The sequence below is a fragment of the Haematobia irritans genome, chromosome 1, assembly GCF_050003625.1.
Source record: "Haematobia irritans isolate KBUSLIRL chromosome 1, ASM5000362v1, whole genome shotgun sequence".
NCBI lineage: Eukaryota > Metazoa > Arthropoda > Insecta > Diptera > Muscidae > Haematobia > Haematobia irritans.
In genome coordinates, this window is record NC_134397.1 from 66,049,584 (window position 1) to 66,065,508 (window position 15,925).

General features: G+C 28.8%; 1 protein-coding gene across 1 annotated transcript in view; it reads left to right on the top strand.

The window, feature by feature from the left end:
- Positions 1-824: 824 nt before the first annotated feature.
- Positions 825-15,925, top strand: part of Pak3 (p21 (RAC1) activated kinase 3) — a 32,927-nt gene continuing 17,826 nt past the window's right edge. Inside the window, exon 1 of the mRNA XM_075290661.1 lies at positions 825-3,694. Coding sequence (XP_075146776.1) covers positions 1,492-3,216 — 1,725 coding nt within the window. The 5' untranslated portion in view covers positions 825-1,491 and the 3' untranslated portion in view covers positions 3,217-3,694. The remainder of the gene's footprint in view (positions 3,695-15,925) is intronic.

The following is a 15,925-nucleotide window of genomic DNA, read 5'->3' on the forward strand; positions in this document are numbered from 1 at the left end:
GCAAAAATGTTCTTTTCTCGCCAAAAATAATATGCTTGCCGAAATCAGACATATAACCTCCGAGAAAATAATATGGTTGGGACAAACATGTTACATGGTCACCATTCAAAAATAACATTTTGCTCTTGAAACATGGTTGAGGTGATCATATTCCTTCTCTGGGTGTGAAGTCAAAAAAAATTTTCACCAATATACCTTTTACAATTTTAAGCGAAATAACTATATTTTCAGCACTTCATTATCGACTTTATTTAAATCACAAAATATAAAATGGCTCTTGTAACAATAGTGATGGCAAAATACTTTCATGTACATTTCATACGCTTCCCCCATCCCAGTTGGCGATTGTTGCAGTGTCACTTACGAGTCTGTGGTAGCGATGAGGATGAATTGGAACTTTGAAATGCCGGCAGGTTTATTACCTTTAATTGTAACGGATAAATTTCTGACTACAATAATATCGGAATTTGTACCCACTTTTGTCTTCACACATTTTACAAATTGAGATACAATTTTCGGCAACTTAAAGCAAATTGTTGGGAAGTTCTGTTTTAGAGAAAGTTAGAAACATTTAGAAAACCTTCAAATGTGATGGGGTGGCATATGGAAAATGTTCATCTTTTTGTTTATTGGGATACACAAAACTATATTTTCGACGTATGTGCCAATGCGTTGACGTTAAGTTACGTCCACTAAGTATGCATAAATATGACAATACGTGCGTATAATCAATGCACTTTAAATGTCAAAATTAAACAGCTGACACGCCACTATACGTTTACGAAACGTTTTGTGATGCATAACCAGATATTGAAATGCCACTCCTTTTATGTATGTGTAAGTGTAAAGTGTGAAAACGAAATAAAGAAGAACGCAAAATCTTCAAATTCCAGAAAAAATATAATCCTGATGAGAAATAAATACTTGGATCAGGTAGAGAAAAAAGAAAATTGTGCGTGTGTGTGATTTCGGTCCACGGGATGTAAACCACAAGTGAATATTTAACAAAAAATAAAAAACAATTTGTAGTCATTTGCAAAGTATTGGCCTCCGTTTTTTTCCGAAGAAGAGGCAACGAAAACGACGTGATAACAAAGGCAAAATTCCGTTCGTGAAAGGGGAGTTCAAAAGTTCGTCGGCGGTGAAGAAAATTGAAAATTAGTAGTAGATTGGTTACTGCCATAGTGCATTAGTTGTGTGTGTTTGAGTGTTCATTGAAGTGTTATCGTTTCCACGGGATTTTTTTTAAATTCCTAAGCGAACAAACAAAAGTGTAGAAACATAGACTGTTTAGCTCTAGATTTAGCGGCGTACGAGCGAACTTGCATGACTCACGCGCCTTAAACAAGGGAATCAGAACAACAAATGAGTCCCCTCATGAAGTAGAGCAAAGCAAATAAATTCTCTGGTTAGAGACATCAACTCGGTGCAATTATCATAAACATAATAGTTTAGATTAAAAAGGAATTCTCGCACTCACATACCACCAAAATGACTAGTTTCACAAACTTGAAAGGATGGTTCCGGAAGAAAGAAAAAGATCCTACAATTTCGGAAATTGGCAATCCCACCAACTTCCAGAGGCATTTTCACGTCTCACGGAATGAGGAGACAGGGAATCTGGAAGGCTTGCCAGCACCTTGGGTGCGTTTGATGAATTCGCAGATCACAATAGATGAACAATCCAAGAATCCCGATGCAGCTTATCAAGCTGTAAAGTTCTATAATTATTCCATAAAGAAAAAAGAAAACGATGCCATCTTTAAGCCTTTCATTACTGAGGAAGCCATCCACGAAGAGTCCAAGGAAATTGATAATTATGTCAATTACAAAAATAAACACAAGTCACAAGATCTGGATAAGGATCTGGATGATCGAAGTAGTGATGGAAGTGGTGGTTGTACCACAAGTGGCTCGAGTACTTGTGGTAGTAGCAGTAACAATAGTTTTAATGATCAGCAACACCAAAACAATATACGGCTGACTGGCCTGAATGAAGTCATTAAAGAGTTGGAGTCCACATTGGAACATCAAAGGGAAACGCTAAAGCCTCAACTCGATGCCACAGGTGAATTGCCACCTCCATTGCCTGCCAAGAAAACACAGACTCTACCACCTAAGCCAAAAACAAAGCCTAAACCTCCTGGCATTACGCACAAACATTCCAAAGGTTTAGCAGACTTAAGTAATCTATCGACCCAAGAACAGCATACGATTAATACTGACACCATTATTATAAAGCCTGCCGCTCCCGAGGGTGGTGAGGAGGATGGCGATGAGACTATATTGAGACGCTCCAAAGATAAGCGAACGCAAAAAACCGATTTGGAAATTTATGAAGAATTGCGAGCCATTTGCAATTTAGACGATCCCAGGGAACGTTATAAAACCACACTAGAGGTTGGCAAGGGCGCATCGGGCATTGTCTTTATTGCAGCCGATAAACAAACAGAAAATCAAGTCGCTGTAAAAACGATTGATTTGAAAAACCAGTCTTCCAAAGATCTCATATTAACGGAGATTAGAGTATTGAAAGATTTCAATCACAAAAATCTGGTAAATTTCCTAGATGCATATCTTTTGGAGCCCGAAGATCATCTATGGGTTATTATGGAGTATATGGATGGTGGACCATTGACAGATGTGGTCACAGAGACTGTTATGAAGGAGCGACAAATCGCCTGTGTATGCCGTGAAGTATTATATGCCATAAGTTTCCTGCATTCCAAAGGCATTATTCACAGGGACATTAAATCGGACAATGTACTGCTGGGCATGGATGGATCGGTAAAAGTAACCGATTTTGGTTTCTGTGCTAACATCGAAGGCGATGAGAAACGACAAACAATGGTGGGTACACCATATTGGATGGCACCCGAGGTGGTAACACGTAAAAAGTATGGCAAAAAGGTAGACATATGGTCTATAGGAATTATGGCAATAGAAATGATCGAGGGACAACCACCCTATCTATATGAAACTCCATTGAGGGCTTTATATCTCATAGCGGCGAATGGAAGGCCTGATGTCAAGAGTTGGGATAAGCTTAGTCCAAATCTACAGGATTTCCTAGACTGTTGTCTTCAAGTTGAGGTGGATAAACGGGCCACAGCTGATGAACTGCTAACGCATCCATTCCTAGACGATTGCAGTGAATTGAAGGCCTTGGTACCCAATATTAAGGCGGCCAAAAAAGTATTACGCAAGGGTACATAGAGAAGGCCGTGCATAGGTATCTTTGTACGTACCTAATACTGATAGTAATCTTACATATAAAAATGCAATACGAACTAAAAACCACGTTTTGATGCGATTTCAAAAAAAAGAAAACTTGTAAATACATTTTTATAAAAAACAAACATACATACATATACACACACACACAATGCAATGCATATAAGGTCGAATGAAATCGCAAATAAATGAATGAGCAACCCCAACAAAAAGCAAGGTGGAAATTAAAGTTACGGTTTTAAAAATATACGCACATTAAAAAATTATCAAATCCTATTGTGAGATGTGGCGGTGGTCCCAATTGCGCAAAAAAAAATCGTGCCGCACATGGAGATAAAGAGTAGTCGTAATTATAACCATCATCATATTGGAAGTGCTTTGAATGAATTCCAATTTACAGTCGCTGGACGATAAAGACGTACATTGAAACAAAGGCATTTCCATTATCTTTATCCAAAAGGTAAGTTGAATTTTCATATTAATTTCTTTGTAAATCTGCACTTTCCGGTAATCGGCATAAACAAACCAATGGTATGGAATATCTCCACCGAATTGGATATTTTGTTTTCTATATGGTGTAAACACAAAATGCATTCTATGAAAACTACCATCCCCTTTCGTTAAATTTTCCTCCTTCCCCTATGTAATATCCATATTTGTGGAATGTAAGCTCATACATACGCCGAAGGCAAACAGACATATGATCTTCATCACCACAATATATATGTATATTTAGGATGCGTGTGTTACTCATACTTATTATAATAATAATCGAATGACATGCAATGCGTTTATATATATATCAGCCTAGTTAAGATTGAATATACAACAAACTTACAAATTTGACTTGTTGGGTTGTTTGTTGGCGGTGATTCATTAGATGAATACGCAAACGGATTTTAATACAATTAACATTAGTTGTCAAAATAATAGTGAGATATATAAACTGAATTACCAATATTTTTGTAATTGGAATTTTATTCGAAAATGAAAAATTATTTAATTAAAAAAATAATTTTTTTAATTAATATTTTAGTCGGGTTAAAAATTTATTACACACTGAAAAAATATCACCAATATTAAAAAGTAAATGTTTTAAATGAATTTAGAGAAATAACAAGTACATATTTCTCTAAATTCATTTAAAACATTCATTCATTCATTTACTTTTTTAATAATACCATAATTGATTCGATTAAAAAATACACAAAAAAGAAACAATTATGACCACAATATTTGCAATTAGATTTCTAATTGAATATGAAAAAACTATTCAACTAAAAAAAAAAAAAAAACAGATCAATAAATATTTTAGTCGGGTCAAAAATTAATTACCCATAGAAAAAAAATCACCAATATTAAAAAATAATTTTTTATTGAATATAAAAAAAAATTAGTTGATTCATTTAAATTTGTTTGAATTATTTTTACATTTAGCATAAATATTTTCGCTTCCGTATTTAAAAAGCATTCAGTTAAAAATTTGGTGGATTATTGAACTAAAAATAGAATCACATTATTTGTAGTGGACAGAGACAATAGATCCATCTCATGGGGAAGCCTTGCTTGTACCGCCTCAGTGTTCGGTACCAGCACCACTGAGATCTAGAGTTGCAAAGGATCGCCTAACCCAATGCAATCTAATACAAAAAAAAAATACAATCAACATTTTTTCAATTAAAATTTTATTGAACTTAACAAGTACTGAATAAAAAAAATAATTGAAACACAAATCGATAAAAAAAAAAACAAGTAAGGAAAGTCTAAAGTCGGGCGGAGCCGGCTATATTATACCCTGCTCCACTTTGTAAATCCACATTTTCGATACTATATCAAATCCGTCAAATGTGTTGGGTGCTATATATAAAGGTTTTTGTCCCAAATACATACATTTAAATCTGACTCCATCTGAACAAAATTTTTAATCTATAGACTTAAAATTTAAGTCGGCTAATGCCCTGGGATGGTGGTACACTATGTTAATAAAAAAATATGGGAAACATTTTAATCTGAACCAATTTTGAGGCAACTTCCCAAAAGTGTATTTATAATTTATCGGTCGATAGATATGTATTAGAAATAAAGGAAAATTTGACTCACTTTTACAAGTTTTCGACTCAGCAGTGGCGATTTTATAAGGAAAATGTGGGTATTTTGGTCATTTTTGCTCAAATCGGGAAAGCATATATATGGAAGATATATAGAAATCTGAACCGATTTCCACCAAATTTGCCATGCATACTAGGTATTTTAATTGTACTCGCTGTGTAAAATTTCACGTAAATCGGACTACAACTTTAAACTCTATGGTCATATGACGGAAAGTCGTGTGAAAGATATATATGTGAGCTATATCTAAATCTGAACCGATTTCAATAATATTTAGCACACTTGACTACACTACTAATCCTAGTGCCAAATTTCAATCAAATTGGGCTAAAATTCTGGCTTCTGGGGCCATATAAGTCTATATCGGGCGAAAGAAAATTTTTTATAGAAATTTTTGTCAACATTTTATTTCTATATTATATTTTGTCAAAACTTTATTTCTATAGAAAATTTTGTCAAAATTTTATGCCTATAGAAAATTTTGTCAACATTTTATTTCTATAGAAAATTTAGTCAATATTTTATTTCTATAGAAAGTTTTGTCAAAATTTTATTTCTATAGAGAATTTGGTCAAAATTTTATTTCTATAGAAAATTTTGTCAAAATTTTATTGCTATAGAAAATTTTGTCAAAATTTTATTTCTTTAGAAAATTTTGTCAAAATTTTATTTCTACAGAAAATTTTGTCAAAATTTTATTTCTATAGATAATTTTGTCAACATTTTATTTCTATAGAAAATTTTGTCAACATTTTATTTCTATAGAAAATTTTTTCAAAATGTTATTTCTATAGAAAATTGTTTCAAAATGTTATTTCTATAGAAAATTTTGTCAAAATTTTATTTCTGTAGAAAATTTTGTCAAAATTTTATTTCTATAGAAAATTTAGTCAATATTTTATTTGTATAGAAAATTTTGTCAAAATTTTATTTCTATAGAAAATTTTGTCAAAATTTTATTTCTATAGAAAATTTTGTCAAAATTTTATTGCTATATAAAATTTTGTCAAAATTTTATTTCTATGGAAAATTTTGTCAAAATTTTATTTCTACAGAAAATTTTGTCAAAATTTTATTTCTACAGAAAATTTTGTCAAAATTTTATTTCTATAGATAATTTTGTCAACATTTTATTTCTATAGAAAATTTTGTCAAAGTTTTATTTCTATAGAAAATTTTTTCAAAATGTTATTTCTATCGAAAATTTTGTCAAAATTTTATTTCTATAGAAAATTTAGTCAATATTTTATTTCTATAGAAAGTTTTGTCAAAATTTTATTTCTATAGAAAATTTTGTCAAAATTTTATTTCTCCATTTGTTTTGTTTTGTTATTGTTGGTTTTGTTCTTTAAGCATTGTTGTTGTTTTTTATTGCAGCTTAAAACCATACATTGACTAAACTACAAGTGTAGCTTAACCAACAGAGGAAAAGAATGTTTGTCAAATTTATTTGGGCAAAGCCCTATAGACTGCAAGATGGTTGGATGGACGCACGTTTCGGAATTACCACATTCCTCATCAGCATCCTCTACTTGCAGCAAAACTATCAACCAATTATCAGAATAAATTCAGGCAGTTTATTAAACCCAACAAAAACCACACTTGAACCCTCCGAAAAAAGGTTTTACATTGATAGCCGGCTTATGCCGAAATAAATTCGAAACAAACATTTTGTCAAAATTTTATTGCTATAGAAAATTTTGTCAAAATTTTATTTCTATAGAAAATTTTGTCAAAATTTTATTTCTACAGAAAATTTTGTCAAAATTTTATTTCTATAGGAAATTTTGTCAAAATTTTATTTCTATAGAAAATTTTGTCAAAATTTTATTTCTATAGAAAATTTTGTCAAAATAATATTTCTATAGAAAGTTTTGTCAAAATTTTATTTCTATAGAAAATTTTGTCAAAATTTTATTGCTATAGAAAATTTTGTCAAAATTTTATTTCTTTAGAAAATTTTGTCAAAATTTTATTTCTACAGAAAATTTTGTCAAAATTTTATTTCTATAGATAATTTTGTCAACATTTTATTTCTAGAGAAAATTTTGTCAAAGTTTTATTTCAATAGAAAATTTTTTCAAAATGTTATTTCTATAGAAAATTTTGTCAAAAATTTATGCCTATAGAAAATTTTGTCAACATTTTATTTCTATAGAAAATTTAGTCAATATTTTATTTCTATAGAAAATTTTGTCAAAATTTTATTTCTATAGAAAATTTTGTCAAAATTTTATTTCTATAGAAAATTTTGTCAAAATTTTATTTCTATAGAAAATTTTGTCAAAATTTTATTTCTATAGAAAATTTTGTCAAAATTTTATTGCTATAGAAAATTTTGTCAAAATTTTATTTCTATAGAAAATTTTGTCAAAATTTTATTTCTACAGAAAATTTTGTCAAAATTTTATTTCTATAGATAATTTTGTCAACATTTTATTTCTATAGAAAATTTTGTCAAAGATTTATTTCTATAGAAAATTTTTTCAAAATGTTATTTCTATAAAAAATTTTGTCAAAATTTTATTTCTATAGAAAATTTTGTCAAAATTTTATTTCTGTAGAAAATTTTGTCAACATTTTATTTCTATAGAAAATTTTGTCAATATTTTATTTCTATAGAAAGTTTTGTCAAAATTTTATTTCTATAGAAAATTTTGTCAAAATTTTATTGCTATAGAAAATTTTGTCAAAATTTTATTTCTATAGAAAATTTTGTCAAAATTTTATTTCTATAGATAATTTTGTCAAAATTTTATTTCTATAGATAATTTTGTCAACATTTTATTTCTATAGAAAATTTTGTCAAAGTTTTATTTCTATAGAAAATTTTTTCAAAATGTTATTTCTATAGAAAATTTTGTCAAAATTTTATTTCTTTAGAAAATTTTGTCAAAATTTTATTTCTGTAGAAAATTTTGTCAAAATTTTATTTCTATGGAAAATTTTGTCAAAATTCTATTTCTACAGAAAATTTTGTCAAAATTTTATTTCTATAGATAATTTTGTCAACATTTTATTTCTATAGAAAATTTTGTCAAAGTTTTATTTCTATAGAAAATTTTTTCAAAATGTTATTTCTATAGAAAATTTTCTCAAAATTTTATTTATATAGAAAATTTTGTCAAAATTTTATTTCTATAGAAAATTTTTTCAAAATTTTATTTCTATAGAAAATTTTGTTAAAAGTTTATTTCTATAGAAAATTTTTTCAAAACTTTATTTCTATAGAAAATTTTGTCAAAATTTTATTTCTATAGAAAATTTTGTTAAAGTTTTATTTCTATAGAAACATATATTTCTATAGAAAATTTTTTCAAAATGTTATTTCTATAGAAAATTTTGTTAAATTTTATTTCTATAGAAAATTTTGTCAAAACTTTATTTCTGTAGAAAATTTTGTCAAAATTTTATTTCTATAGAAAATTTTGTTAAAATTTTATTTCTATAGAAAATTTTGTTAAAATTTTATTTCTATAGAAAATTTTGTCAACATTTTATTTCTACAGAAAATTTTGTCAAAATTTTATTTCTATAGAAATTTTTGTCAAAATTTTATTTCTACAGAAAATTTTGTCAAAATTTTATTTCTATAGAAACATATTTTGCATAGGAATATTTTGCAAAATTTACTAAAACATCAAGAATTCTACCAATCTGCCAAACATTAAAAAATCTACCATTTTTGGTAGAATTCTACCAACTGTGGCATATATACCGCTATTGCATTGACCACATCTGTTATTCATCCTTGCGTTAGCTATTATGTACTACTCATAGATGAATAATATTATTATTTGTCGGTTTTAGGTTATTATCATTTTAACCAAGAGTTAAATATGAAAAATGTGACAAAGATTCCTTACGTTACCACATATTGCATTAAATGTTGTGGCCAATATATGAGATTAAGAAATCAAAATCTTTAGAATTATATAATAACGCCGGCATTTGATTTACTTTGTAAAATCAGAATTTAGTATAAGCCTCAAAATGTATGTATAATTTTTAAATCTTTATTCTATTTTCCAAATGGGTCATTCGGATAATTTCGTTGACGGGCATATCATCGTCATCCATCATTAATGTTTCAAATACTATAATTCGTATAGATGATGTCGTTGACCTAACACTCTGTCTTCTTTTTTGCTTTCGAATTATCTGTAGCAGATGTACACTCAACTTTTGTGTCTCAAATGTGTTCTTGTAGTACATCCCAATATTAAATCAATTTCTAATGAATGAAGTAGAATATGTAAAAAGAACAACATGGCGAAAGAGAAGGAGGTAATGCATAATCAAAATATTATCAACGATGAATGAGTAGGAGGGATATGGGGAAATGATTTTTCATCCGCTTTTAGTCATACACATCTGTTGTATGCACATGTTAAAGGCCAACCTAATAATAGGATTCGGTTTAAGCGTTTAGAAACAGATCAAATGCGGTAGTAAAAAAAGGGAATTAAAAATTTGCATTATGCATACATTTTACATATTCTAAAATTTAAGAAAATGGATTCCAGATATTTCTAATGAAATTTTTTACAATGTAATCTAGATTGCTTTTGTTTTCATCAGACGTCCAAATATTTACATTAAGTATAAACAAATGATGATAGTCGTAACTATTTTCTAGTATGTCCTGATAGTTTTTACTAAGTTCTTGATATTTTTTTCTCTAAGATTTATATAATGCCAATATTAAAGTAATATATGAAGCATTTCAAATCGCACTAGAATTTGCCACTTTTATTTTATATATTTTATAATAGTAAAATTAATATTATTTGGAGATCTACCCTGGTGATCTAAAAAATAATAAGCAAATGATTATGGAATTTAGACATAATTTCATAGGTGGATGTAAATAAAATCAGCGACGATAATATTTCCTATAGAGTTACTCATCTGAACTTTATTTTCGAACACATTTTGGATTGTAAATTTTCTGCCGTTGTGCCATTTTAGTGGAAAATTAACACATTTTTAAAGCGGTGACACTTTTATTCCACAAAATGCCATACTTTTAACATTTCATTTTGTACATCTTGAAGCACTTTCACTTAAGATTATGGATATGAATGGAGCCTTCAAAAATAACCGAAATTACGCCTCAAATACCATATTTGAACCCGCATTACCGTTGAGAATTTATAGAAAGTGGCACAAGACATAATAGGGGGCACACTCATTTAAAACAAGTAAGGAAAGTCTAAAGTCGGGCGGGGCCGACTATATTATACCCTGCACCACTTTGTAGATCTAAATTTTCGATACCATATCACATCCGTCAAATGTGTTGGGGGATATATATAAAGGTTTGTCCCAAATACATACATTTAAATATCACTCGATCTGGACAGAATTTGATAGACTTCTACAAAATCTATAGATTCAAAATTTAAGTCGGCTAATGCACTAGGGTGGAACACAATATTAGTATATAAATATGGGAAACATTTAAATCTGAAGCAATTTTAAGAAAACTTCGCAAACGTTTATTTATGATTTATCGCTCGATATATATGTATTAGAAGTTTAGGAAAATTAGAGTCATTTTTACAACTTTTCGACTAAGCAGTGGCGATTTTACAAGGAAAATGTTGGTCGAAATCAGAAAAACATATATATGGGAGCTAAATCTAAATCTGAACCGATGTCAACCAAATTTGGCACGCATAGCTACAATGCTAATTCTACTGCCTGTGCAAAATATCAACTAAATCGGAGTTAAAAATTGGCCTCTGTGGTCATATGAGTGTAAATCGGGCGAAAGCTATATATGGGAGCTATATCTAAATCTGAACCGATTTCAACCAAATTTGGCACGCATAGCTACAATGCTAATTATACTCCCTGTGCAAAATTACAACTAAATCGGAGCAAAAAATTGGCCTCTGTGATCATTTGAGTGTAAATCGGGCGAAAGCTATATATGGGAGCTATATCTAAATCTGAACCGATTTCAACCAAATTTGACACGCATAGCTACAATGCTAATTCTACTCCCTGTGTAAAATTTTAACTAAATCAGAGCAAAAAATTGGCCTCTGTGGGCAAATGAGTGTAAATCTGGCGAAAGCTATATATGGGAGCTATATCTAAATCTGAACCGATTTGGCTGATATTTTGCAAGTTTTTCGAGACTCATAAAATATTCGGATGTACGGAATTTTAGGAAGATCGGTTGATATACACGCCAATTATGACCAGATCGGTGAAAAATATATATGGCAGCTATATCTAAATCTGAACCGATTTTTTCCAAAATCAATAGGGATCGTCTTTGAGCCGAAACAGGACCCTATACCAAATTTAGGACAACTTATTATACCCTGTACCACAGTAGTGGTGAAGGGTATAAAAATGTGTATCAATGCGAAATATCTTTTTTTATTTTTATTTTAGATCTTAGCTAGTCCAAAATTAATTTTATTTCCATTTACTTAAAAATCTTTGAAATTTATTATTTAGAAGATTATCCGGGTTTATCTAGTATAGAAAAATTACCATGCATACATTTGGGCGGTAATAATATATTATGGTAAAAAAAGAAACATTACTCACAAATACAATGTTCGACTCTATATCTCGATTATTTGTTAAAAATTTAATCATATCTGTAATCCGATTGAAATGTGTAAAATATATTACAACATAAATGAATGTAATGAAAATGTGGCACTGTATGACAAAAAGTGCCGCAAAATAGTAAAAAGTCTCATATTTAGTGGCACAAGAAAAAAGTGACTCAAAAGTATCACCGCTTAAAAAAGTGGCAAATGTGCCGCTAAAGTAGCACAACGGTAACACTGTTTGTAACTACTTTCAACTTTTCCTACCACCTGAGAATATGGCAAGAAATTTTGCGACAGGAGGTCAACCAGATCACTCCTTACAGGAATGAAATTTACAATTTGATTGTGCACCAAGCTAAGCTCAGAGTTTCTAACATTACAGGTGGTTTCGGTCAAATCTATCACAAGAGATGCATATATTAACATACTAGCAAAATCAAAAAACAAACAAATGTTATGATGAGTGAATAGTCAAGCTACAAAAAAAGAACAGTTATTTTAGTGGGAATAACATGCCAATAAAATGAAATATCTCACAATGTGAGAATAGAATTGAGATGTACAAAATTATCATTGTGTTTGTACTATAACACTATTTAGATAGATCAAAAAGCTATGTTAAAATGTGGAGTAACATAAATACATAATAACAGTTAATGAGCAATTTAACATAACATAAAAACATAATAATGATGCTATCGCTGTTAATGATTTTGGCTTTAATAAGGCACTGCTAGATTTTGAATTTACCCAACCGATTGGAATATCATACAAATTATTGTGGATATCATATTTTCGGATCCCATTCGTATGTTTTATAATATATTCAAATTTCCCATTTGTTTATGTTCGTACGAAGCAATGATTTTATACTAAAAGATTGATAACATTTGGTTATTGCTACACATAGAAGGAAGAGCCTGTTTCTCAATATATTGTTATTTTTTATTATTTCGATAAAAATTTCACTAACCCATGGTTTATCTATCATCCGGTTCAGTATTAATTGAAAGATGAGAAACAGTGACCATTATTCGTTTATTGATTAAAAATGAAAGAAGTCACACGTAATAATATTGAAGCAAAATAATTTCATAATATCGTAGTAATAACAGATTATAAATCTGTGCATTGTGTTATTTATCCCATCCGAAAGCACAATATAAACGGAAATTAATTTTGTTAATTCAATAGCAGCGTATACATTGGCTATTGAAATGAGAAATGGGAAACAACAACCAACCACTTCAAAATCATTCATCCGTATTTCAATATCCCATCACAATAACATTTTGTTTTGGGAAAAGTTCATCTTGTGTTGTGCATATTTAAAGTTCGAAATATGTGTTGTGTATTTATTTCACATCATCTCTTTTCACCTATTCCAAGTCCTCTTCGGCTTCTCCCTCCTCCCCCTTTTCTATATCGTTATATTTTCTTGCATTCTTTTAATGTAATTTATTACGTTTTGTTTTCGTTTCATATACATTCAGTTTTTCAGTATTTTAACGTAACATTTACTTGGAATAAAAGATGAATCACACACATAAGATAATATTTTATACGAATGCCCCGAACTTGAATGTTGGAGAAGAGCTTGATTGGTGTGTTGTTTAGCCAAAGACGTGTGCGGCTCATACATGGCTTGTCACACGGGGGTAACAAAATCGAAAAGTTAACTTATGTGGTAGTTTTTAATATTACGTTTTTTGTTTTGTTTGCCGGTTTAGCTTTGGTGCATTGAAAGTAAATAGTTATCATGGCGACTACACAGTGGACAGACAGACGGCTAGAGAACGAATGAATGTATTAAATTAGTCTCGCTTTTGTTTACGAAATATCAATTGACACTATACAACAAAAATTGAAATTGAGTTTTTTCGAATTGGAAATATATAGTACAAGAAAACTGGTACTGGTACCACGATTCCTTGACCTGGGCTAATATATTAGACATTTCACAAATTTCCTTTTATGCAATAACATTTCAATTGTTATCTAAATAAAAAAGATTTATTTTCTTGTCACTATGCAAAGAAATACAATACTGATTTTTATCAAGCGGAAGAAGTTATCAAATAGATTTCGTTTTAGGGCAGTGTGTGTCTGTGTGGATCACATGGAAATTTTTATACCTTTCATCATATGAGGGAGTATTATACTCTGTTTGCCATGCAATTTGTTGATCATCGTGGAAGCCTTTTTGCACAATTAAAGAAGTAATTTTTTCGAAGGGACTTAATACACACTTTCGTCTCTTCTAAAGCAGAGTACTATGTGCAGTTTTCAAGCTGAAAACCAGCTTGTTTTCACGGTTACTTTTTTTAATTAATTAATTTATAAAACTATTTGCAATCAATTCCTTGGATCTTTTCCATCCGTTATTTGGTAAGATTTGCGCAAAATATAAACGTCGTCACAAATATATTTGTACTTTTAATTTAGTGTTTTGGTGAAAAACCCGAACATAGTACTCACCTTAACCGCGAGCGCAACATCGACTTTTTTCGCATTATTACATCATTATTACGCATCATTCCGTTTGTAACACATCGAAATATTGGTCTCATGCTCCATTTTATATAGAAATAAAATGTTGATAAAATTTTCTACAGAAATAACATTTCTATAGAAAATTGACAAAATTTTCTACAGAAATAAAATTTTGACAAAATTTTTTATAGAAATAAAATTTTGACAAAATTTTCTATAGAAATAAAATTTTGACAAAATTTTCTATAGAAATAAAATTTTGACAAAATTTTCTATAGAAATAAAATTTTAACAAAATTTTCTATAGAAATAATTTTTTTTTTTGTAGTTGTTGTATGGTTGACCTTTTAGTATATTTATTTGTAGAGTTTGTACATATTTGTCTTTCTGTTTGGTTAATTTGTGTTTATTTTCTTTTGTTAAAGTTAATTTCCCTGAGGACGGACAACAATGGTGTTCGAAATATTGGAAAGAATTTAAAATAAAACACTATAAAAAACTAAGATTTTATTTTGTTTTATTACAACATGACCTCAAGCCTTACAAACTCTACAAAGAAATACAATTTTGATAACATTTTCTATATAAATAAAATTTTGACAAAATTTTCTATAGAAATAAAATTTTTACAAAATTTTCTATAGAAATAAAATTTTGACAAATTTTCTATAGAAATGAAATGTTGACAAAACTTTCTATAGAAATAAAATTTTGACAAAATTTTCTATAGAAATAAAATTTTGACAAAATTTTCTATAGAAATACAACTTTGACAAAATTTTCTATAGAAATACAACTTTGACAAAATTTTCTATAGAAATAAAATTTTGCAAAATTCTCTATAGAAATTAAATTTTGACAAAATTTTCTATAGAACTAAAGGTTTGACGAAATTTTCTATAGAAACAAAATTTTGACAAAATTTTCTAGAAATAAAATTTTGACAAAATTTTCTATAGAAATACAATTTTGACAAAATTTTTACAAAATTTGATATAGAAATGAAATTTTGACAAAATTTTCTATAGAAATAAAATTTTGACAAAATTTTCTATAGAAATAAAATTTTGACAAAATTTTCTATAGAAATAAAATTTTGACAAAATTTTCTATAGAAATAAAATTTTGACAAAATTTTCTATAGAAATAAAATATTAACAAAATTTTCTGTAGAAACAAAATTTTCTATAGAAATAAATTTTCTTTTGTAGTTGTTGTATGGTTGACCTTTTAGTGAAATTATTTGTAGAGTTTGTACATATTTGTCTTTCTGTTTGGTTAATTTGTGTTTATTTTCTTTTGTTAAAATTAATTTCCCTGAGGACGGACAACGATGGTGTTCGAAATATTGGAAAGAATTTAAAATAAAACACTATAAAAACTAAGATTTTATTTTGTTTTATTACAACATGACCTCAAGCCTTACAAACTCTACAAAGAAATACAATTTTGATAACAATTTCTATATAAATAAAATTTTGACAACATTTTTTATAGAAATAAAATTT